The following is a 23,232-nucleotide window of genomic DNA, read 5'->3' on the forward strand; positions in this document are numbered from 1 at the left end:
AGGGGACCCATGTGGAGTGTGAGGGCCACATGGAGACAGCCCCAGACCACTCTGAGCCTCATGCTCTGCCTGATGGAGAGCAGGAGCATGTCTTCATCTAGGATGAAGGCTTGAATGGGGCAAAGCCAGTGTGAGTGGGAAAAGGCTGCAAGCCAGTCACTGCCCAGAGCCATGCTCAGCCGAGAGCCAGAGGTGCTGGAAGGTGGGAAGGGTGGCCAGGACTCATGCTGTCAGATGAGAGGCCAGAAGTGGCTACAAGAGCCACACACTTGCTCACTTGTGCCCTGGCTTCCCTCACCTACAGGTTCAAGCCTCCACAAGGATGATGCTCCTCTTTGCCTTCCTCCTCTTCATGGGATGGCCACTGGGCTTCGTTGAGCCCTGTGAGTATCAGTGCTTCTGTGTCTTGAAAAGGATGAGACTTGACTTAATTGGGGTCATTTTAAGGCTCTGAATGGCATTTTTGCCATCTTAGCCAGCTGATTTCTCCATCTTAGCAATTGTGCATTTGGTGAGCACAGGGTGTCCAGGAGCAGGGGGAGGGTCAGGACGGAGGGAGGCTCCTCTAAGGACCAGTGGACGTAGGGGCCGCAGGGTGGGCACGGGGGAGTCTCTGGCTGTGGTCCTTCCTCATTGGAACAGGCAGGCATGGCTTGCTGCAGGGAACTCAGGGAGGCTTTGGCCCCTTATGACTACAGGCTCTGCATGAAAAGGTGGGTCCATCAACAGAGCAGAGACTCACACACCTGGCAGACTGGGAGCTTTCCTGGGAACCTGTCTCTGAGAAGAAGAAAACTCCTGGGTGTACCTGGCGTCCTGGTGTCCAGGAAGCTCGTGTTGCCCAGGCTCAGAACCCACTGAGGGCTGAGCTGTGCAGCCTCAGGGAGTCCTTGAGGCTGAGGGAAGGGCCTGGCTGCTGGGAAGATGCAGTGAGTGGCAGCGAAGGAGGAGTCTGACTCTGCTCTCTTTTATATAGGGACCTATTACGTGCAGTGCCATCACTGTGTGACAAAAAACACCTTCGAATGTCCAACTTTGAGAACGTGTCCTTATGATATTAGGCGCTGTTTTACTGTCTCCGTACGTAAGTACCAGATTACCTTCTTACTCCTAAGCGAGTCACCCCACCCAAGCAGTTTCAGGGGACAGGGCCACTCTTTTCTCTCTCTGTACCCATCCTGAGAGCATGTTTCTAGGACGAGGCTCAGCCCCAGGAAATGGCAGGCAGTAATAGCCTCTTGCAGAGACACATATCCTGCCACGTGGGCCCTTGTATCCACAGGGGTCCTGCTGTGTCTCCAGGGGCTGGAAGGACTGCTGCCACTTAAGGCCTCCACTCCTTGGCCATCCCTGGTCAAGTAGGTAGATTACCCAGTGCAGCTTAGGCAATTCCTTGTTTCCCACAGGAGCGTGGTCCTCTGGCAAGGTTTCCAACAAAGCAGGCCCTAAACGTGGATGCACCTTAGATCCCTCAGGAAAGTGCTTACCACACAAGGAGCTGATGTAGAAGGGCCATGGTGACTGCAGGCTATCAGCAGAAGGCCATACTATGAGGCTTTCTGGTTGAGGGTCTGTGAGATCTTTGGGACATCAGCAAAAACATATTTCCTGGTCTCCATTCATTTCTGGGTTCTTAGATTCCTTATGACAAGTAATGAACAGAGTGACTCCTTTGTATAGCTTCCTGACAAGGGACTGTAAAATTACTTAGGGAGGCCAGATGCCTAGATAAGTTGGCAGTGTAGTTGGAAAATCATCCCCAGGTGAAACTGTTCATGGAGTAATGAAAATTCTAGTGGACTTGAATATTCCTGCTTACTCAAGAAGTTTAGGCACTGGGGACTTCCTTAGTGGTCCGGTGTTAAGAATCTACCTTTCAATGCAGGGGACGTGGGTTCAGTCCCTGGTTGGGGAACTGAGATCCCACAAGTGGCAGGTCTGTTAAGGCCGTCTTCTACAACTACTGAGCCCTCATGCTCTGGAGCCCATGGGCCACAAGGAGAGAGAAGCCTGGGTGCCACAAGGAAAGCTCCCACATGCTGCATCTAAGACCTGATGTAGCCAAAACTATGTAAAACATAAACATTTTTCAAAAGAATTTAAGGCCTTGTAACAGATAAAGAGGAACCGGATATCAAATTGCCAGCATCCATTGGATCATCGAAAAAATTAGAGTTCCAGAAAAACATCTACCTCTGCTTTCTTGACTATGCTAAATTGACTGTGTGGATCACAATAAACTGTGGAAAATTCTGAAAGAGATGGGAATACCAGGCCACCTGACTTGACTCTTGAGAAATCCATATGCAGGTCAAGAAGCAACAGTTAGAACTGGACATGAAACGACAGACTGGTTCCACATCAGGAAAGGAGTATGTCAAGGCTGTATATTGTCACTCTGCTTATTTAACTTATATACAGAGTACATCATGAGAAATGCTGGGCTAGATGAAGCACAAGCTGGAATCAAGTTTGCCGGGAGAAATATCAATAATCTCAGATACCCAGATGACACCACCCTTATGGCAGAAAGTGAAGAAGAACTAAAGCCTCTTGATGAGAGTGAAAGAGGAGAGTGAAAAAGCTGGCTTAAAACTCAACATTCAGAAAACTAAGATCATGGCTTCTGTTCCCATCACTTCATGGCAAATAGATGGGGAAACAATGGAAACAGTGAGAGACTTTATTTTTGGGGGGCTCCAAAATCACTGCAGATGGTGACTGCAGCCATGAAATTAAAAGACACTTGCTCCTTGGAAGAAAAGCTATGACCAACCTAGACAGCATATTAAAAAATAAAAAATAAAAAGCAGAGACGTTACTTTACCAACAAAGGTCCATCTAGTCAAAGTTATGGTTTTTCCAGTAGTCATGTATGGATGTGAGTTGTGTATGGACTATAAAGAAAGCTGAGCACCGAAGAATTGATGCTTTTGAGTTGTAGTGTTGGAGAAGACTCTTGAAAGTCCCTTGGACTGCAAGGAGATCCAACCAGTCCATCCTAAAGGAAATCAATCCTGAATATTCATTGGACGGACTGATGCTGAAGCTGAAACTCCAATACTTTGGCCACCTGATGTGAAGAACCGACTCATTGGAAAACACCCTGATGCTGGGAAATATGAAGATGGGAGGAGAAGGGGACGACAAAGGATGAGATGGTTGGATAGCATCACCAACTCAATGGATATTAGTTTGAGTAAACTCAGGAAGGTGGTGATGGACAAGGAAGCGTAGCATGCTGCAGTCCATGGGGTCACAAAGAGTCAAATGTGACTGAGCAACTGAACTGAACAAATAAAATTTTGTGTGCACCAGGACTCATGTGAAAGGAGCAGTGACCCCACAAGAGACCAAGGCAGACTTGCTTGTGAATGTTTGAGAGCCTCTGGCGGAGGTGTGCGTTGACAGTGGCCTGCTGCAGGGTCAGGGGCACAGGCCGCAGCAGTCCTGGGAGGTGTAGCATGTTGGCATAAGTCTTCTTGGAGGAGATCACCATTAGCCTGACCATAGAGCCTACAGCCTATCATAGATACTACAGACTCCAAGACTGGGCTGCCTTAGGCCAAACTACAGTGAGGGAGCACTACACATGCATCAGCAGAAAATTGGATTAAAGATTTACTGAGCAAGGCCCTGCCCACCAGAGCAAGACCAGGTTTTCCCCACAGACAAATCTTTTCCATCAGAAAGCTTGCACAAGCCTTTCATCCCCATCCATCAGAGGCCAGACAGAATGAAAACCACAATCATAGAAAACTAATCAAAAAGATCACATGGATCACAGCCTTGTGTATCTCAGTGAAACTATGAGCCATGCAGTGCAGGGCGACATGCAGGATGGGTCATAGGGGAGAGTTCTGAGAAAACGTGGTCCAGTGGAGAATGGAATGGCACACCACTTCACCATTCTTGCCTTGAGAACCCCATGAACAGTATGGAAAGGCAAAGATACGATACTGAAAGGTGAACCTCCTAGGTTAGTAGCCAATATCCTACTGGGAAGAGCAGAGAAATAGCTCCAGAAAGAAGGAAGAGGCTGAGCCAAAGCAGAAACAACCCTCAGTTGTAGATGTTTGGTGGTGAAAGTCAGATGCTGTCAAGAACACTATTGCATAGGAACCTGGAAGGTTAGGTCCATGAATCAAGGTAAATTGGATGTTGTCCAACAGGAGGTGAGAAGAGTGAACATTGACATTTTAGGAATCAGTCAGCTAAAATGGATGGGAATGGGAGAATTTAATTCAACTGACCATTATATCTACTCTGTGGGCAAGAATCCCTTAGAAGAAATGGAAATCCCTAACAGTCAACAAAAGAGTCTGAAATGCAGTACTTGGGGGCAGTCTGAAAAGTGACAGAATGATCTTGGTTTGTTTGCAAGACAAACTATTCAACATCACAGTAATCCAAGTCTGTCTCCCAGCCACTAATGCCAAAGAAGCTGAAGTGGAACGGTTTGATGAAAACTTGCAAGACTTTCTAGCATGTGTGCGTGCTAGTTGCTTCAGTTGTGTCTGACTCTTTGCAATTCTATGGACTGTAGTCCGCCAGGCTCCTCTGTTCGTGGGATTATTGAGGCAAGAATACTGGAATGGGTTGCCGGGCCCTCCTCTAGGGGATCTTCCCGACCCAGGGATCAAACTCAGATCTCTTATGTTGCCTACATTGGCAGGCAGGTTCTTGACCACTAGTGCCATCTGGGAAGCCCCACAAGACCTTCTAGAACTAACACACACAAAAAAGATGTCCTTTTCATCATGGGGAATGGAATGCAAAAGTCAGAAGTCAAGAGATACGTGGAGTAATAGACAACTTTGTCCTTGGAGTACAAAACAAAGCAGGGCAAAGGCTAACAGAGTTTTGTCAAGAGAATGCACTGGTTATAGCAAACACCCTCTTTCAACAACACAAGAGGTGAGTCCACACATGGACATCACCAGATGATCAATACCAAAATCAGATTGATTATATTCTTTGCAGGCAAAGTTGGAGAAGCTTTATACAGTCAGTAAAAACAAGACCCAGAGCTGACTATGGCTCAGATCATGAGCTCCTTATTGGAAAATTCAGACTTAAATTGTAGAAACTAGGGGAAACCACTAGGCCATGCTGGTGTGAGCTAAATGAAATCCTTTGTACAGTGGAAGTGACAAATAGATTCAAGGGATTAGATTGAAAGACCGAGTCCCTGAAGAACTATGGACGGAGGTTCATAACATTGTACAGGTGGTGGTGACCAAAACAATCCCCAAGAAAAAAAAGGCAAGAAGGCAAAATGGTTATCTGAGGAGGCCTTATAAATAACAGAGGAGAGAAGTGAAAGACAAAGGAGAAAGGGAAAGATGTATCCACCTGAATGCAGAGTTCCAAAGAATAGCAAAGAGAGATAAGAAAACCTTCTTCAGTGAACAATGCAAAGAAATAGAGGAAAACAATAGCGTGGGAAAGACTAGAGATCTCCTCAAGAAAACTAGAGATACCAAGGGGACATTGCAGGCAAAGATGGGCACAATAAAGGACAGAAATGGCAAGGACCTAACAGAAGCAGAAGAGACAAAGAAGAGGCATCAAGAATACACAGAAGAACTATACAAAAAAAAGTCTTAATTACCTGGATAACCACAATGGCATGGTCACTTACTTAGAGCCAGACATCCAAGAGTGTGATAAAGTGGACCTTTGCAACCATTACTAAGAGCAAAGCTCGTGGAGGTGATGGAATTCCAGCTAAGCTATTTCAAACCCTAGAAGATGATGCTGTTGAAGTGCTACACTCAGTATGCCAGCAAATTTAGAAAACTCAGCAGTGGCCACAGGACTAGAAAAGGTCAGTTTTCACTCCAGTCCCAAAGCAGGGCAACACCAAAGAATGTTCAAATTGCTGCACAATTTCACTCATTTCACATGCTAGCAGGTTGATGCTGAAAATCCTTCAAGCCAGGCTTCAACATTACAGGAACCCAGAACTTCCAGATATACAAGGTGTATTTAGAAAAGGCAGAGGAACCAGAGATCAAATTGCCAACATCTGTTGGATCATCGAAAAAGCAAGAGAGTTCGAGAAAAACATCTACTTCTACTTTATTGACTACACCAAAGCCATTGACTATGTGGATCACAACAAACTGTGGAAAAGTCTTAAAGAGATGGGAATACCAGACCACTTGACCTGCCTCCTGAGAAACCTGTATGCTGGTCAAGAAGCATCAGTTAGAACCAGATGTAACAACGAACTGGTTCAAAATTGGGAAAGGAGTACCTCACCCTGCTTATTTAATTTATTCAAAGATTACATCATGTAAACTGCCAGGCTGGATGAATCACAAACTGGAATCAACATTGCCAGGAGAAATATCAGCAACCTCAGATATGCAGATGGCACCACCCTAATGACAGGAAGTGAAGAGAAACTAAAGAGTCTTGATGAAGGTGAAAGAGAAGAGTGAAAAGGCTGGCTTAGAACTCAGCATTCAAAAAATGAAGATTATGGCCTGCAGTCCCATCACTTCATTGCAAATAGATGGGGGGAAAATGGAAACAGTGACAGATTTTATTTTCTTGGGATCCAAAATCACTGAGAATGGTGACTGCAGCCATGAAATTAAAAGATGCTTGCTCCTTGGGGGAAAAAAAGGTGTGACACACCTAAAACAGCATATTAAAAAGCAGAGACATCACTTTGCCGACAAAAGTCCTTAGAGTCAAGGCTATGGTTTTCCCAGTAGTCATGTATGGATGTGAGAGCTGAACCGTAAATAACGCTGAGCACCAAAGAATTGATGCTTTTGAATTGTGGTGTTGCAGAAGATCTTGAGAGTCCCTTGGATGGCAAGGAGATCAAACCAGTCAGTCCTGGAGGAAATCATCCCTGAATAGTCACTGGAAGGACTGACCCTGAAGCTGAAGCTCCGGTACTTTGGCCACCTGATGCAGAGTCGATTCATTGGAAAAGACCCTGAAGCTTGGAATGATTGAAGGCAGGAGGAGAAAGGGGATACAGAGGATGAGATGGTTGAATGGCATCATCAGTCAGTGGACATGTGTTTGAGCGAACTTCAGGAGATAATGAAGGACAGGGAAGCCTGGCGTGCTGCCATCATGGGGTCGAAAAGAGTCAGATATGACTGCTCGACAGAACAACAATATTTAGGGGTGGAGCTAGTTAAGACAACTGTGCTTTGATATTTGGATGTTGAAAGCATGAAATCTGTGATTTTCATTTCTGTTTCTTTTTAGGTTTGAATTCTCGGGAAATACTCGTTTACAAGAACTGTACATTTAACTGCACATTTCTGTATAGAGACGAAGAGCCTGAGGAAGCCCCCAGAAGAAGGACGACTCATAGATTTAACAGCTTCTATTGGGTTTATTGCTGTGGTGGGAACATGTGCAATTTTGGAGGACCTACTAATATGGAGAGGGACATCCCAGTCGATAATACAATTGAAGAGGATATTGAAGGAAATGCACAATTGGTGCAGCCAACTTTGTTCCTAAGCATTGTCTCCATCCTAGTCAGCAACACACTGACGTGAGAAGCCTCCTTTGGAGGGGCTGATCATCTCCCCATCTCTCTCATGTCAGCTGTCCTTTACTGTCTTGTGAGCCAGACACTGACCCCTAGAGCCCCCGGTTGATGAGTTCCCCACTTAGGAATTGTTTCCAGAGAGAAATAAACACCAGCATTGTTCAGGTACTGTGGACTCAGAGATTTCTTTGTGGTTTTAACATTTGATCTTTCTTCCCCTCGGTAGGTGTCACCTCACACAACCTCTTGCCACTTTAGGGAGCAGAGGCAGAGTATTTTAATAACAGCAAAAGCCTCACAGGGCCTAGTCTACATGCCCTCCTAAAGAGTGGCCCCAGGTTTGCTCAGACCACATGCCCCTGAGGTACCCGAGCCTGCATGCTCCCAGTGTTCAGGTGGGGACGGCGGAAGTCGAGTGTGTGCTTGGTGATGCACTGGAATGAGGACAGGCAGAGCTGCCATGGAGACTGTGCATCGCCCTGCGTGATGCCATCAGACACCTTCTGCAGGACCTGAGCCGTCTCCCATGGTGGCGCCTGGCTTCCTAAGAGTGACAGAACATTTCTCCAGATGCTGCCTACTTAGGAGGGTGAGGACCCCAAGGCCAGCTGTTGACAGTCTTGAAGTGGTAGTATTTTCAAAAGAGTATGTGTGTTGGTCTGACTGTTCGCTGCTCAAAAGCCAATAAACAGGCCAGGCTGGTAGAAAGGAAAGTTTGCTTTATTTCAGATGCCAGCAGCTCAGTGGAGGAGGTTGGCGGACATCTATCCAAAGGCTGACTCCCATCCCCCCAACACACACATGGAGGGGATGAGAGCTTTTATGGACAGATTGAGGGGAGGGTCTTACATGCAGAAAAAGCATAGTTATCTCTCAGAGTCAATTTCAGATTGGTCATCAGTGGTCTGACCAGCATCATCTTGATTGTTTTAAGTACAGTTAAATCTTCAGTTCCTGGGTCTACTTGTTCCCATTTCTTTGCTGTCAAGCCTCAGAATCATGGCAGATCATGTCCTGGGTACAGGCTGGTCATCATGTCATTAACTTCTCTACCTGGTGATTTGTTATGTGCCTAGCTTTGTACAGTTCTCAGGATATGGCTAGAATAGTATCTATAGCCTTTGAGAAAGAACTAAAGGTCCTTGACTATGCTTCATGCCTGCATTATTGCTATTTATTTTCCTTTGTTTCAGCATTTGTCACTTCTCTGATTAAACTTATTCTTTTACTAAGGTTTTCCACAGACAAAAGGCAGACAGAGGACATGGCCGGGGGGGGGGGGTGGTTGGCAAGGACCATATGGTCCTGCTCCTTTTCAGTAGGGACAGAGGTCCAGGTGGCTGCTGTCTCGCTCCATAGTCTCATGGTCGGTAAGAAGCTATTCTCCAGCTAGGGGAGGCGCTGGCATCAAATGCTTAACGGGGCAGGGTAGAGGGGCAGGAAGGAGGGATGAGAGGAGCACATTTCTTACCTCAGTACTTTGAGCCTCTTGCTGCACTGAATTCTGAGCTCCATATCAAAGCCAGGGGGGTACCAAGAAGAGTGCAACGGTCACCTTTGTTGAAACCTACCGAAGGCAGGCAGAGCGGTGGCCACCAGGATGAGGTTGCCAGAGGGTATCTGTGTTGTCTCTGCTGCCACACTGCCACACCCTGACCACTCCCTGACCACCGCTTCAGTTTGGACAGGCCCTTCCTGCCTTCCTAGATGGAGGTCACTTCCTGGGAGGCTGTTAGTACACCCTGTCCTCCTCCTGGACTGAGGCTCTTGCAGGAAGGAGTCCAAAAGGCCCTGGGCCTTTCTCAGGGCCAAAAAGTAGGCTCTTTATCTAACACTGAGCAGTGAACTCTCTGAGGAGACATAGGTGCTGACAGAGCAAGAGACTTTATTGGGAGAGTGCCTGGATGGGGAGCAGGTGGGTAAGGGACTGCAGGAGACCTACTCTGCTATACGGCTCACAGTCCTGGGTTTTTATGATGATCAGATTAGTTTCTGGGTTGTCTTTGGTCAGTCATTCTGACTATTCTGACTCAGGGTCCTTCGTGGTGGTGCACATATTGCTCAACCAAGATGGATACCAACGAGAAGGATTCTGGGAGGTGGTAGGACACATGGCATCTCCATTTGACCTTTCCCAAGCTCTTTGGGTTGGTGCTGGCTTATTAGATCTGTGTTCCTTGCCAGGACTTCCTGTCAGAAAACAGCTCATGCAAATGGTTACTATGGCGCCTGTCCAGGGTGGGCAGTTTGAGTCAGTGTTTCACCTAATGAATCCCCACCCCTCACTGAGAGACTGCATGCTCAGGATGCTTTTTGGATTTGAGGTGGAGGTCTCTGTCTTCTGTAACTACTTCCTGCTCCAGTGAGCATAGTCCTGCCTAGCAGAGCAGAAATCTCTATCTGATGTAAGTCAAGGTATTCTGTGTGTGAAAGCAGCATTCACCCTTGTAATAAGAGCAGTTTAACCTGAAACAGTTGGACCCTGTCAGAGATTAAACAGAACAGAGGCCAAACAGAAGGCCAAACAGGATGGTTATTACCAGGCCCAGAAAAGGCAGCAAATGTGGGGTGTGGGCTGCAGGGTCTGTGACTTTCTTCTGAGTGCTTGGTGGTGAGGTGACAGGGCGGTGCTCCTGAAAACCTTGTGCTCAACCTGAAATAGCATCCTCCCCTTGGGAGGGGGCCCCGGCTCTGCAGAAAGACGCAAAGGTATTATGCATATTCCTTGAGTAGGAGCAAGGACCCTGCCCCAAGTCTGCACCACAGCTTGACTGCTCCCCCTGTTTCTGTACCCCCTCCTTTCTTTGAATCTGCCCTTAAAAATTCAGGGAAGGTCAAGGAAGCTGAATGAAGCCTCCATTGGTTTCAGTGTGTTTCCCCTCATAAGGTCAGTGCCTGGTCTGGACCATTCTGGAACACCAGGGCCCCTCGTGCTCACCTGGCTCCCTGTGATTGGGGTTCACTGCTCCCCCAGTGGAGGGCTGCTGATTCATGAGTGCCTTTCCCTCCTGTCACAAGGATCAGCCTTGCTTATTCTGGAATCTTCTGTGGTGACTAAGCAAGCCCCAGCTGGGCACACACTTCTCAGCTGAGAATGAAATGCTGGTCAAGTTTTCATGAGGCCACATGCTTTCCTTTCTCCCACTTGTGTATCTGGAAGGAGAACTACTGGGGTGCAGGGCGGGGTGGGGGGAAGGAGGGTTGGTTTTGTGGTGGAAACAGCCGTACTGGCCTCCGAAGCAGTTTGCTATACCCCCACGCAAAGCACAAATCTGTCACTCTCAAATATGTCTCCTTGGCATAGGGATTGATTACCTTGAGCTGGTTATTTTTAAGAATCTGCAGATGAAAGCTCTGAAAACTTGGTGTGACTTGCCCTTTTGTAAGAGACATTTAGATTTGTAAGAGCAGTCTCCATTTGTCTGGGCATCTCCCTCTCTGCACCAAGAAAAGAAGAATGACTAAATCCCTAGAAACTCTTATCAATGGAGAAGGCAGGGCCTTAAATTTGCAAAACTACCTGACAACCATTCACTGTGATTCTCCTGGTAACAGCCTCACAAAAGCATCCCCAGCAGCTTTTCTCTTCAGCTGGAGATGGCATTTAAGGAGAGGACTTGGGTCTTTTCAGGGAGTTGCTTAGTCTTCCTGGGTCTCTGCCAAGTAGAGGTGTACAAGGTGTGTACGTGTTCCGAAACTTCTCTCGGTTCTTCTCCAGTTAGTCTGTCTTTCATTACAGTGTTCTCAGCCCAGAACCTGGAAAGGGAGGAGAATTATTTCTCCTCCGCTGCAATGTGTTCCAGTTGCTGCACATCAGTCCAGTGCTTGGGAGAGGCAGCTGTCTCTAGATTGTTGGGGACCCTGGGTCTGTGCCAGGCTCTGAGGGCATGGGGATGGTGTTGCCAAGTTTAGCAAAAATAAAGAAATGGGGACTTCCCTGTGGTACAGTAAGACTCTGCACTCCTAATGTAATGGGCCCGGGTTCAGCCCCTGTTCAGGAAAATAGATCTCCCATGCCCCAACTAAGTGTTCACACGCTGCAACTGAACATACCGCATGCCACAGCTAAGACCTGGAGTGGCCAAATGAATAAATGTGTGTTTTAAATGATGAAAATAAATTGGGGTGCTCCATTAATTGTGAGTTTTTAAAATGTTGTGTGAGACACTCATACTAAAAAGTTGTCTATTGTTCATCTGAAATTCAAATTTAACTGGATGCCTCACATCCAGCCACCTGGCCCATTAAAGGCAGCACTCGAGGCCACTCAGTGGTCCCAGTCCTCAATCCTTGCGGGAGTGGGCCCAGGAGCTAAGTCTTGAAGGTCAAGGCACAGAGGCACTCTCCATCCCCCAAGCTCTGCCCCACTTGGCCAAGGCAAGCCCCCATGATTTTAGGATTTGCATGTTGGGGCATATGGCGCAGAAAGGGGTATCAGAACACACAGCTCAAATTCTTGAGCTTGCTTTTCAGAACAGCCCTCTGCTTGTAACCTGTCTTCACTGATTAAGCTCACATTAACTATTTTTTCCCTGTCTATAATAGCACACCGTCCAAGTTTCAAGTAGCCTAGGTAATATTAATATATCACAAGACTCTTTAACTACCCCAGTAGATAACACCTCTGACATATGTTTGCTGTAGTAATGGGGCTTAAGTTGTTCTTTAGGAACTTCAGAGTCATCTCTGGACCAGTTTGAGCTGGCTAAGACTGGTTGGCGCCACAGGCCCTAAAAGTGGGTCTGCACAGGTGTCCAGAAAACAATCCTTTGATGTCAGAGGGTCAAAAACTCCACCTTTGGACAAGGCTAAGCTTACTCCTTGGAAGGAAAGTTATGACCAATCTAGATAGCATATTAAAAAGCAGAGATATTACTTTGCCAACCAAGGTCCATCTAGTCAAGGCTATGGTTTATCCAGTGGTCATGTATGGATGTGAGAGTTGGACTGTGAAGAAAGCTGATTGCCAAAGAATGGATGCTTTTGAACTGTGGTGCTGGAGAAGACTCTTGAGAGTCCCCTGGACTGCAAGGAGATCCAACCAGGCCATTCTAAAGGAGATCAGTCCTGGGTGTTCATTGGAAGGACTGATGCTGAAGCTGAAACTCCAATACTTTGGCCACTTCATGGGAAGAGTTGACTCATTGGAAAAGACTCTGATGCTGGGAGGGATTGGGGACAGGAGGAGAAGGGGACGACAGAGAATGAGATGGCTGGATGGCATCACCGACTCTGTGGACATGAGTTTGAGTGAACTTCAGGAGTTGGTGATGGACAGGGAGGCCTGGCGTGCTGCGATTCATGGGATCGCAAAGAGTCGGACACGACTGAGCGACTGAACTGAACTGAACTGAACTGAACTGAAGCACCGCCATTTGTAAGCATGCATCCCACGAAAAAGCAAATAACTCAGATATACCTGTGCAGAGCACCAGTCATCTCACCCTTTCCCTACCTCCATCACCTCTCCCCACACCTAAGACCACCCTGCTTCTTTACTCCATAAATATCCCAACTTCCTTACCTTTGAGGAATGTGATCTGAGACTTACCTGCCCATCTCTTCACTTGGCTACCTTGTGGATAAACTCTTCTCTGTTGCAAACCTTGGCATCTCATCGTTTGGCTTGCTGTATGTCAGGCGTTAACACAGGGCTCTGTCAAAAATCAAACTCAGTGCATCAAATAAAATAGAGCAGAAAAATGAGTTTACTGCCAAGATTTTGACCTGCGAGCCAACAGATTCAAGTGTACAGGAGCCTTGAGCTCTGAGTAGCTCACAAGCTGAGAGACATTTGTGAGGTGAATACACAAGTTATTTGTCTTTTCCAGCTAACTGGCTGGCTGCCTAATGGCCTTCTTTCTTATTGGGATCAGGTTCTTTGAGTTAGGGAAACAGGAGACCCAATGGCATGAACAGACTTGGTGTTGGGGATTGGCTGATGTCCTTTGTTGATCCCGGGGAGTGTTGTAAATTCCAGAAACTTACATCCAGTGAGATGAGGTTTCATTTCTTTAATGTACCTGCACTGGCCAATTCCATTTTGTCCCCGACACAAGTGACTCCTTCTTAGTTTGGTTCTGCAGCCAATGTCCCTGGTCCAGGGGCCCCTTTGGAGGGAAGCCCACTCCTCCTGCTTAATGGGAGCCATTCTTGTGAACAGGTGTCTTGAACTCCTGCCCAGAAGAAGAGCAGACCCTGAGGAAAAAGGCACCTGCCTGGGAGGTCCCAGAGGCAAAATGCCCACCTGCAACCTCTGTTACCAAAACATTTGCCTGACATACAGCAAGCCAATTGCTGAGATGCTGAGCTCTGAAGCAGAGAAAGGGACTTATTCATGAGGAGACAAGAGTAAAAGTCTCAAACCCACTTCCCTGAAGGTGAAGAGGCTTGGGATGTATTCTCAGTGTTTTCTCTGAGAGCAGAAATAACCGCAACAGAAGTAGACAAGGGTAGCCCTAACACTGATGGCTCAATTAAGTGTTCCACATGTGCTGGTGAGGCAGGAATTAGGTCAGTGTGGGACTCCGAGGCCTCGGCCTTGTTTGCAGTGAACATCCTGCTCCATTGTCCTGAATCCCTGGAATGTGTCTTTCAGTTCAGTTCAGCCACTCAGTCATGTCTGACTCTTTGCAACCCCATGGACTGCAGCACGCCAGGCTTCCCTGTCCATCACCAACTCTTGGAGCCTGCTCAAATTCATGTCCATCAAGTCAGTGATGCCATCCAGCCATCTCATTCTCTGTGGTCCCCTTCTCCACCCACCTTCAATCTTTCCCAGCATCAGGGTCTTTTCTCTTGACTTCCTACTTTGCATTCCAGTCCCCTATGATGAAAAGGACATCTTTCTTTGGTGTTAGTTCTAAAAGGTCTTGTAGGTCATCATAGAACTGTTAAACTTCATCTTCAGCATTAGTGGTTGGGACATAGACTTGGATTACTGTGATATTAAATGATTTGTTTGCCTTGGAAACGAACCAAGATCATTCAGCTGTTTTTGTGATTGCACCCAAGTACTGCATTTTGGACTCTTTTGTTGACTATAAGGGTTACTCCCTTTGCTCCAAAGAATTCTTGCCCACCGTAGTAGATTATAATGGCCATCTGAATTAAATTTGCCATTCTGGCCCATTTTAGTTCACTGATTCCTGAAATGTTGATGTTCACTCTTGCCATCTCCATCTCTCGGACCACCTCCAATGTACCTTGATTCATAGACCTAACATTCTAGGTTCCTATGCATTTGTCCTTTACAGCACAGGAAGGCTTTTTACTTCCATCACCAGTCACATCCACCACTGGGCATTGTTTTTGCTTTGGTTCCGTCTCTTCATTCTTTCTGGAGCTATTTCTCCACTCTTTTCCAGTAGCATATTGGGCACCTGCTGACCTGGGGAGTTCATCTTTCAGTGTCATATCTTTGCCCTTTCATACTGTTCATGGGGTTCACAAGGCAAGAAGACTGAAGCTATTTGCCATTCCCTCCTCCACTAGACCATGTTTTTTTCAGAACTCTCCATGACCTGTCCTTCTTGGGTGGCCCTATACAGCATGGCTCGTAGTTTCATTGAGTTAGGCAAGGCTTACAAATAGCTGTGAAAAGAAGAGAAGTGAAAAGCAAAGGAGAAAAGGAAAAATATAAGCATCTGAATGCAGAGTTCCAAAGAATAGCAAGGAGAGATAAGAAAGCCTTCCTCAGCGATCAGTGCAAAGAAATAGAGGAAAACAACAGAATAGGAAAAACAAGAGATCTCTTCAAGAAAATTAGAGATTCCAAGGGAACATTTCATGCAAAGATGGGCTCGATAAAGGACAGAAATGGTAGGGACCTAACAGAAGCAGAAGATATTAAGAAGAGGTGGCAAGAATACACAGAAGAACTGTACAAAAAAGATCTTCACGAGCAAGATAGTCACGATAACGTGATCACTGACCTAGAGCCAGACATCTTGGAATGTGAAGTCAAGTGGGCCTTAGAAAGCATCACTACGAACAAAGCTAGTGTGGTGGTGATGGAATTCCAGTTGAGCTATTTCAAATCTTGAAAGATGATGCTGTAAAAGTGCTGCACTCAATATGCCAGCAAATTTGGAAAACTCAGCAGTGGCCACAGGACTGGAAAAGGTCAGTCTTCATTCCAATCCCAAAGAAAGGCAATGCCAAAGAATGCTCAAACTACCGCACAATTGCACTCATCTCACACGCTAGTAAAGTCATGCTCAAAATTCTCCAAGCCAGGCTTCAGCAATATGTGAACAGTGAACTCCCAGATGTTCAAGCAGGTTTTAGAAAAGGCAGAGGCACCAGAGATCAAATTGCCAACATCCGCTGGATCATGGAGAAAGCAAGAGAGTTCCAGAAAACATCTATTTCTGCTTCATTGATTATGCCAAAGCCTTTGACTGTGTGGATCACAATAAACTGTGGAACATTCTGAAAGAGATGGGAATATCAGACCACCTGACCTGCCTCTTGAGAAACCTGTATGCAGGTCAGGAAGCAACAGTTAGAACTGGACATGGAACAACAGACTGGTTCCAAATAGGAAAAGGAGTGTGTCAAGGCTGTATATTGTCACTCTGCTTATTTAACTTATATGTAGAGTACATCATGAGGAACGCTGGGCTGGAAGAAGCACAAGCTAGAATCAAGATTGCTGGGAGAAATATCAATAATCTCAGATATGCAGATGACACTACCCTTATGGCAGAAAGTGAAGAGGAACTCAAAAGCCTCTTGATGAAAGTGAAAGAGGAGAGTGAAAAGGTTGGCTTGAAGCTCAACATTCAGAAAACAAAGATCATGGCATCTGGTCCCATCACTTCATGGGAAATGGAAAAACAGTGGAAACAGTGTCAGACTTTATTTTTTTGGGCTCCAAAATCACTGCAGATGCTGATTGCAGCCATGAAATTAAAAGACGCTTGCTCCTTGGAAGGAAAGTTATGACCAACCTTGATAATATATTAAAAAGCAGAGACATTACTTTGCCAACAAAGGTCTGTCTAGTCAAGGCTATGGTTTTTCCCGTGGTCATGTATGGATGTGAGAGTTGGACTGTGAAGAAAGCTGATTGCCGAAGAATTGATGCTTTTGAACTGTGGTGTTGGAGAAGACTCTTGAGAGTCCCTTTTACTGCAAGGAGATCCAACCAGTCCATTCTAAGGAAGATTGATCCTGGGTGTTCATTGGAAGGACTGATGCTAAAGCTGAAACTGCAATACTTTGGCCACCTCATGCGACGAGTTGACTCACTGGAAAAGACTCTGATGCTGGGAAAGGTTGGGGGCGGGAGGAGAGGGGGACAGCCGAGAATGAGATGGCTGGATGGCCTCACCGACTCTGTGGACATGAGTTTGAGTGAACTCCGGGAGTTGGTGATGGACAGGGAGGCCTGGCGTGCTGTGATTCATGGGGTCGTGGAGAGTCGGACACGACTGAGCGACTGAACTGAACTGAACTAACTGTGATCTATGTGATCAGTTTGATTAGTTTTCTGTGTTGTGGATTTCATTCTGTCTTCCCTCTGATGGATAAGGATAAGAGGCTTGTGGAATATCCCTGGTGGGAAGGACTGGCTCTGGGGTAATCTGGGTCTTGTTCTGTTGGGCAGGGCCATGCTCAGTCAATCTTTAATCCAATTTTCTGTTGATGGGCAGGGCTGTGTTCCCTCCCTGTTGTTTGCCCTGAGGCCAAACTACGGTAGGGGTAATGGTGGTAATGGCGACCTCTTTCCAAAGGACTTATGCCAGCACTGTTGTATTCAGAACCCTTGACCCCACAGCAGGCCACTGTCGACCCATGCTTCTGCCAGAGACTCCTGGACACTCACAGGCAAGTCTGGCTCAGTCTATTGTGGGGTCACTGCTCCTTTCTCCTGGATCCTGGTGCACATGAAGTTTTGTTTGTGTCCTCCAAGAGTCTGTTTCTTCAGTCCTGTGGAAGTTCTGTAATCAAATCCCACTGGCCTCCAAAGTCAAATTCCCTGTGGGTTTTCAGTCCCTTTGCCGGATCCCCAGGTTGGGGAATCTGTTGAGGGCCCTAGAACTTTTGTGACAGTCTGAGAACTTCTTTGGTATAATTATTCTCCAGTTTGTGGGTTGTCTGCTCAGTGGCTCTATGGTGGGGCTAATGGCAACCTCCTTAGAGGACTAGGAAGATTTATGCCACGTGCTGTGCCTCCCGGGTCTGCTGCAGACCTGGGAGAAGATATACAGGACAAAGTTCTCACCTTGAGAGCAGAAACATCACTTTCCCAGCATCTCAGTGGGTTCAACAACCAGGAAGGTCTCCCAACTTCAACCTTAATAAAGCTGGAGATTTTATGGAGGTTTTGTTACACGTCCATGATTGATTAACTCATTGTCATACAATTGAACTCCGTTTCTGGTCCATCTTCTCTCCCCAGAGGTCAGGGATCTGGTTAAAAGTTGTGACCCTTTAACCATGTGCTTGGCCTTCCTGGGGTGGCCAGCCACTTGATTGAAACTATCTAAGGGCCCACCATAAGTCATCACATTAGCACAAACTCAGGCACGATTGAAAAGAGTTCATTATGAATAACAAGGCACTCCTATCACTCAGAAATTTCAAAGGGTTTTGAAACTTTGTACCTGGAACTGGAGCCAAAGACCCGATGTTCTTTCCTGTATCACAGGCTACCTTATCTTTTACCATGGATCTCTTATGGCAAAAAGAACGTACTTGTGAGAGCATAACAGACAGAGCAACATTTGGTTAAGGCAGGAGGGGTAGGGCTAGGAAGCCTTTACCTCAGTTTCCTAATACGTTTGACTATCAATATTCATATTATAATTTTACAGCAATACTAGTATAATACTATATTGCATTATGATAGATGTGTTCAAGCAAATTTATTCTGATGCTTGTTAAAATGGTAGGGAAGATTTTATTTAAGACTATTGCAATAAGGGTTAAGAGATGGAATTCAGCTTCAGATGTAGCAGAGACAGCTGGAGATTTATAGTCGATGAGCTGAGTGAGGGGGTCAGTGGATGGAAAACTACTAAGAGAGATTCTGAGGGTAGGGGGATTCCTGCTAAATGAGCTTACCGTGATTCTTCAGTAAAACGACTTGGCAGGCCAAAGACAGGACTAAGGTCAGGGTTAGGCCTGGTCTAGAATTTGGTCAAGGACGGAGTCTTTGTGAGATCCTCCTCTTGTTCAAAGAAGAAGAGACATTTTTCTTTCCTCTGAATACTATATATCCATTTCCCATTCAATTATCTTTTGTTTATTAAGGATCAGCTAAGGCTGGCATGTTGAGACTTGTTAGTAGAGAATATATGATGGGTGGCATGAGCCATCAGGTATTTAATGAGAAGGATCTCTACGAAAATAAAAGGTAAAAAAAGGCTAATGGTTTGAGCAGACTATAAACCCAGTTCCAGAGGACACTTAGTAGAGACGATTTCTAGATGCTGGGCTCCAAATCTCTTTAGATGGTGGAATAAGCATGCCAGTGGCGAACTGGCAAATTTACTTGTTTGCAGTTTGAATGCTTTTGGTGGTGGCAGAAACATCAGAAAGGTTTTGGTAGAATTGCCCACAGTCCCAAGGTTTTTCCTGGAGTGGAAGGCAGAAGATGTGGTTCATTCCCAGAGGTCCACACAGCAGCAGCTAAGGATGAAAGGTGCCCATCCATGACTGGCTGCAGTGCTGAGCTCTTGGCATTTAGCTGTCTGGCCTCCTTCACAAGGCTTTGCTAGATTTTGAGGGAAAAGTTTAGCTTCAAGACAATCTAAAGTCTTCGGAAGTATCTGGGAAGTCAGCTTTTAGTTCTCAGAGATGAGAGGGGGAGAAAAATTGGAAATGTTTGAAGAACTGTACTCAGATATTGAAGGAAACTAGAAAAATCAAGACTCTGGTAGGGTTTGACAAACTTGGCAAGATTCCATCCAGTTAGCAGTTAACTTTCAAAGCCTCAAAGATGGTGAGCAGGACCAGAATCTGATAACCCACAGGGTATGATATAGTTTTCCACTGAAATGTGAAATTTCTCTCCAAGTCACTCCCCTTCTCAATCAAAGGTAATCAAAGTTAGATTATTCTCATTTACAAGAGTCTGCTCTCATTAGATTTGGCCTGATTGTTCACAAAAGTGCAGCAAAAATGGTAACTGGTCACATGGGCCTGTTGGGGTTTACTTTGCTGGAACCTTCCACATGGGATCTCAAATTGAACTTTTAAAAGCCTCTTGAGGCTAAGAAGCTAAGCAAAGAACTTGATGTCAGGGGATGTACCTGATGGTCCAGTGACTAAGATTTTGCACTCCCAGTGCAGGGGACCCAGGTTCAATCCCTGGCCACAACTAAAAATCCCATGTGCTGCAATGAAGATCAAAGGTCCCACATGCTGCAGCTAAGATCCAGCTCAGCCAAATAAAAATAGATAGCATACATATTAAAAAAAAGAGAGAGAGAGAGAAAAAAAAAATAACTTGACACTAGAATTTGCCTGCAGTATCTGTAGAGCTGGGTGAATCCTTCTTTGAGAACCCGAGCATATCCTGCTTCCTGGGCCTCCCAGGAAGTGATCCTCCCTCCAACCCTGTGAGCTGGGGACCAGGCAGGTTCTCCCAAGGGGACTTCGTGAGCATTGGTCCATAAAGTCAACTTTGTGTGTGTGCTTAGTCACTCAGTTGTGTCCACCTCTTTGCAAACCCATGGGCTGTATTCTGCCAGGCTCCTGTGTCCACGGGGGTTCTCTAGGCCAGAACACTGGGGTGGGTTGCCATGCCCTCCTCCAGGGGATCCTCTCAACCTGGGGACTGAACCCAGGTCTCCCTTGTTGCAGGCGGATTGTTTACTGTCTGAGCCACCAGGGAAGCCCAAAGTCATCCTCAGTTCCTTCAAATTGGTCACATGTGAATCTGAGCACATTATTTCATATGACATTCCAGTCAATGTCTTGACTTAGTTCTGTAGCCAATGTTTCCAATTATGTTGTCCAATTACAAGGAGGACAGACTCTTACTGAACTCACATAAATAATTATCTTGCCATGAAAATAAGAATATCCAACAGGAGTTATTGCAGTCTGGGAAGACCAGGCAGGAAGAAAAAAATAAGCATTTCATTTCTGTTTATAAAAGTACAGTCTACCAAATTGTTACGAGCCACAGATAAAGAGGAAATAGAAAAGAGTTCTTCCTTATGTCTAGAAACAAAGCCATAATCATTTTTGTTTGTCCACTCTGTCCCATGTCATAATTAAAAAAAAAATATATATATATATATTTGGTTGTGCTGGGTCTTAGTTGGGGCATGCGGGATCTTCAGCTTTGGCATTTGAACTCTTAATTGTGGCATGTGGGATCTAGTTCCTTGATCAGGGATCAAACTTGTACTCCCTGCATTGGGAGCTCGGAGGCTTAGCCACTGGACCCCCAGGGAAGTCCTCATGGCAGAATTTTTTGCTCTGTGTGCTCTTGCCTTAGACATTTTATAAACCCATCCGCTTCTCCACGAGAGTTGTGGAGAGCTCCACTCAACCACGTGGTACTGTCTCCGTTAGGCAAGTGATGCCTTCAGACGACTACCCAGTGCCACTGTCAGAATCCTTTCCATGGATTTCCGACGCCATCATTGTTATTGAGGACAAAGCATTCTGGCCTGTAGTTGATTAAAGATGCTTTCAGGACAGAATAGAGTGGAGGGCCGAGACTTAGAACGGCTGTTGGAGACCTGGTGAGAGGGCGTGACCGAGACTGACAGGGAGACAGGGAAGTGCAGTTACCGGTGAGAGGGCGTCACGGAAACTGACACGGAGACAGGGAAGTGCAGTTACCGGTGAGAGGGCGTGACCGAGACTGACACAGGGAAGTGCAGTTACTTTTGTGGCATAAAGCCTTTAAAAATAGTGACAGAAGTGATGACTGATAAGCCTGTATTGTAGTTGTCTAATAGGCAAAGAAGCACCGGGGTATGTAACGGACAGGGAAGTGATCTCCTGGCAAATTTCTAGGAGTATCAGACAGTTTCTAAATTATTTATGTTAATAACATTTTATCCATACAGATATAACCTGCTGCTGCTGCTGCTAAGTCACTTCAGTCGTGTCCGACTCAGTGGGTTAAATATCTCTTTTTATTTGACAATGCTTTCGTGCAACTTAACATATCAAATAAATGTCATTATTTTTGGTGCCTCTCTTTTCATAATGTGAAAGAATCAACCCATTCTGATTTTTCTGGGAAATTGCAATGTCTGTTTTGAGAGCCACAAGATTTCTTTATGATTCAATTTGAAAAGGCAACGTTATTAAAAATGTCAAAAAGTTTGAACACTTGATTAACTAGGCTCACAGGTCTCTGTGAAACAATACTTAGTTACCTGTTTAACCAAAGTGACTACTCAAGACTTTACAAATAAATATAGGAAGTAACACAAATGTAAAGAAAAAAAAACTCCCATGTGTGAAACGGTTAGTGGGAACTTGCTGTATAGCACTGGGAACTCAGCTCGGCGCTCTGTGGTGACCTAGATAGGTGGGGTAAGGTAGGGTGGAGGGAGGTCCAAGAGGGAGCTATATGTGTACATATAACTGATTCACTTCGTTGCACAGCAGAAACCAGCTCAATAGTATACAGAAACTATACTCCAATCTAGAAAAAGAAAGAAAAAAACCTAGCTCTTAACATGAGAAGACTTCATTCTCTTAAATAGTGAAGAACATGATAAGGTCAGAAAACTAAGATCATGGCATCTGGTCCTATCACTTCATGGCAAATAGATGGGGAAACAGTGGCAGAATTTATTTTGGGGGGCTCCAAAATCACTGCAAATGGTGACTGCAGCCATGAAAGTAAAAGACGCTTGCTCCTTGGAAGAAAAGTTATGACCAACCTAGATAGCATATTAAAAAGCAGAGACATTACTTTGCCAACAAAGGTCCATCTAGTCAAAGTTATGGTTTTTCCAGTGGTCATGTATGGATGTGAGTCATGTATGGACTATAAAGAAAGCTGAGCGCCAAAGAATGATGCTTTTGAACTGTGGTGTTGGAGAAGACTCTTGAGAGTCCTTTGGACTGCAAGGAGTCCATCCTAAAGGAAATCAGTCCTGAATATTCATTGGAAGGACTGACGTTGAACCTGAAACTCCATTACTTTGGCCACCTGATGTGAACAGCTGACTCATTTGAAAAGACCCTGATGCTGGGAAATATTGAAGGCAGGAGGAGAAGGGGACAACAGAGGATGAGATGGTTGGATAGCATCACTGACTCAATGGACATGAGTTTGAGTAAACTCCAGGAGTTGGTGATGGACCGGGAAGCCTGGCGTGCTGCAGTCCAGGGGGTCGCAAAGAGTCGGACACGACTGAGCGACTGAACTGAACTGATAAAAATCAACATCCAGCACAGGAAATTATTCTGATAAAACACAGAATTTTTGTTTCCTGGGTGGATTACAAATTCCTCACATGGTAAAGAATGTTCTTTTACAAACCAATAAATAAATAAACTGAGGAAATGTCATCTTTTTAACAGAGGAAAAACCAACTTCTAGTTTTACATTAGTGTACTACTGAGACTCAGTTCAGTTCAGTCGCTCAGTCGTGTCCAACTCTTTGCGACCCCATGACTCACAGCACGCCAGGCCTCCCTGTCCATCACCAACTCCTGGAGTTCACTCGAACTCATGTCCATTGAGTCGGTGATGCCATCCAGCCATCTCA

The 23,232-nt window shown here is 45.7% G+C and overlaps 1 protein-coding gene across 1 annotated transcript; it reads left to right on the plus strand.

Annotated features, from left to right (window-relative positions):
• The first annotated feature begins 310 nt into the window (after positions 1 to 310).
• Positions 311 to 7,538, plus strand: GML (glycosylphosphatidylinositol anchored molecule like). The gene is made up of 3 exons (XM_055432337.2): positions 311 to 383; positions 977 to 1,084; positions 7,240 to 7,538. The coding sequence occupies exons 1-3, from the start codon at positions 323 to 325 to the stop codon at positions 7,536 to 7,538; spliced, it is 468 nt and encodes a 155-aa protein (XP_055288312.2). The 5' UTR covers positions 311 to 322.
• Positions 7,539 to 23,232: the final 15,694 nt, after the last annotated feature.

This window comes from Moschus berezovskii, chromosome 16 (genome assembly GCF_049115385.1).
Source record: "Moschus berezovskii isolate FMDL1 chromosome 16, NW_MosBer_1.0, whole genome shotgun sequence".
Taxonomy (NCBI): Eukaryota; Metazoa; Chordata; class Mammalia; order Artiodactyla; family Moschidae; genus Moschus; species Moschus berezovskii.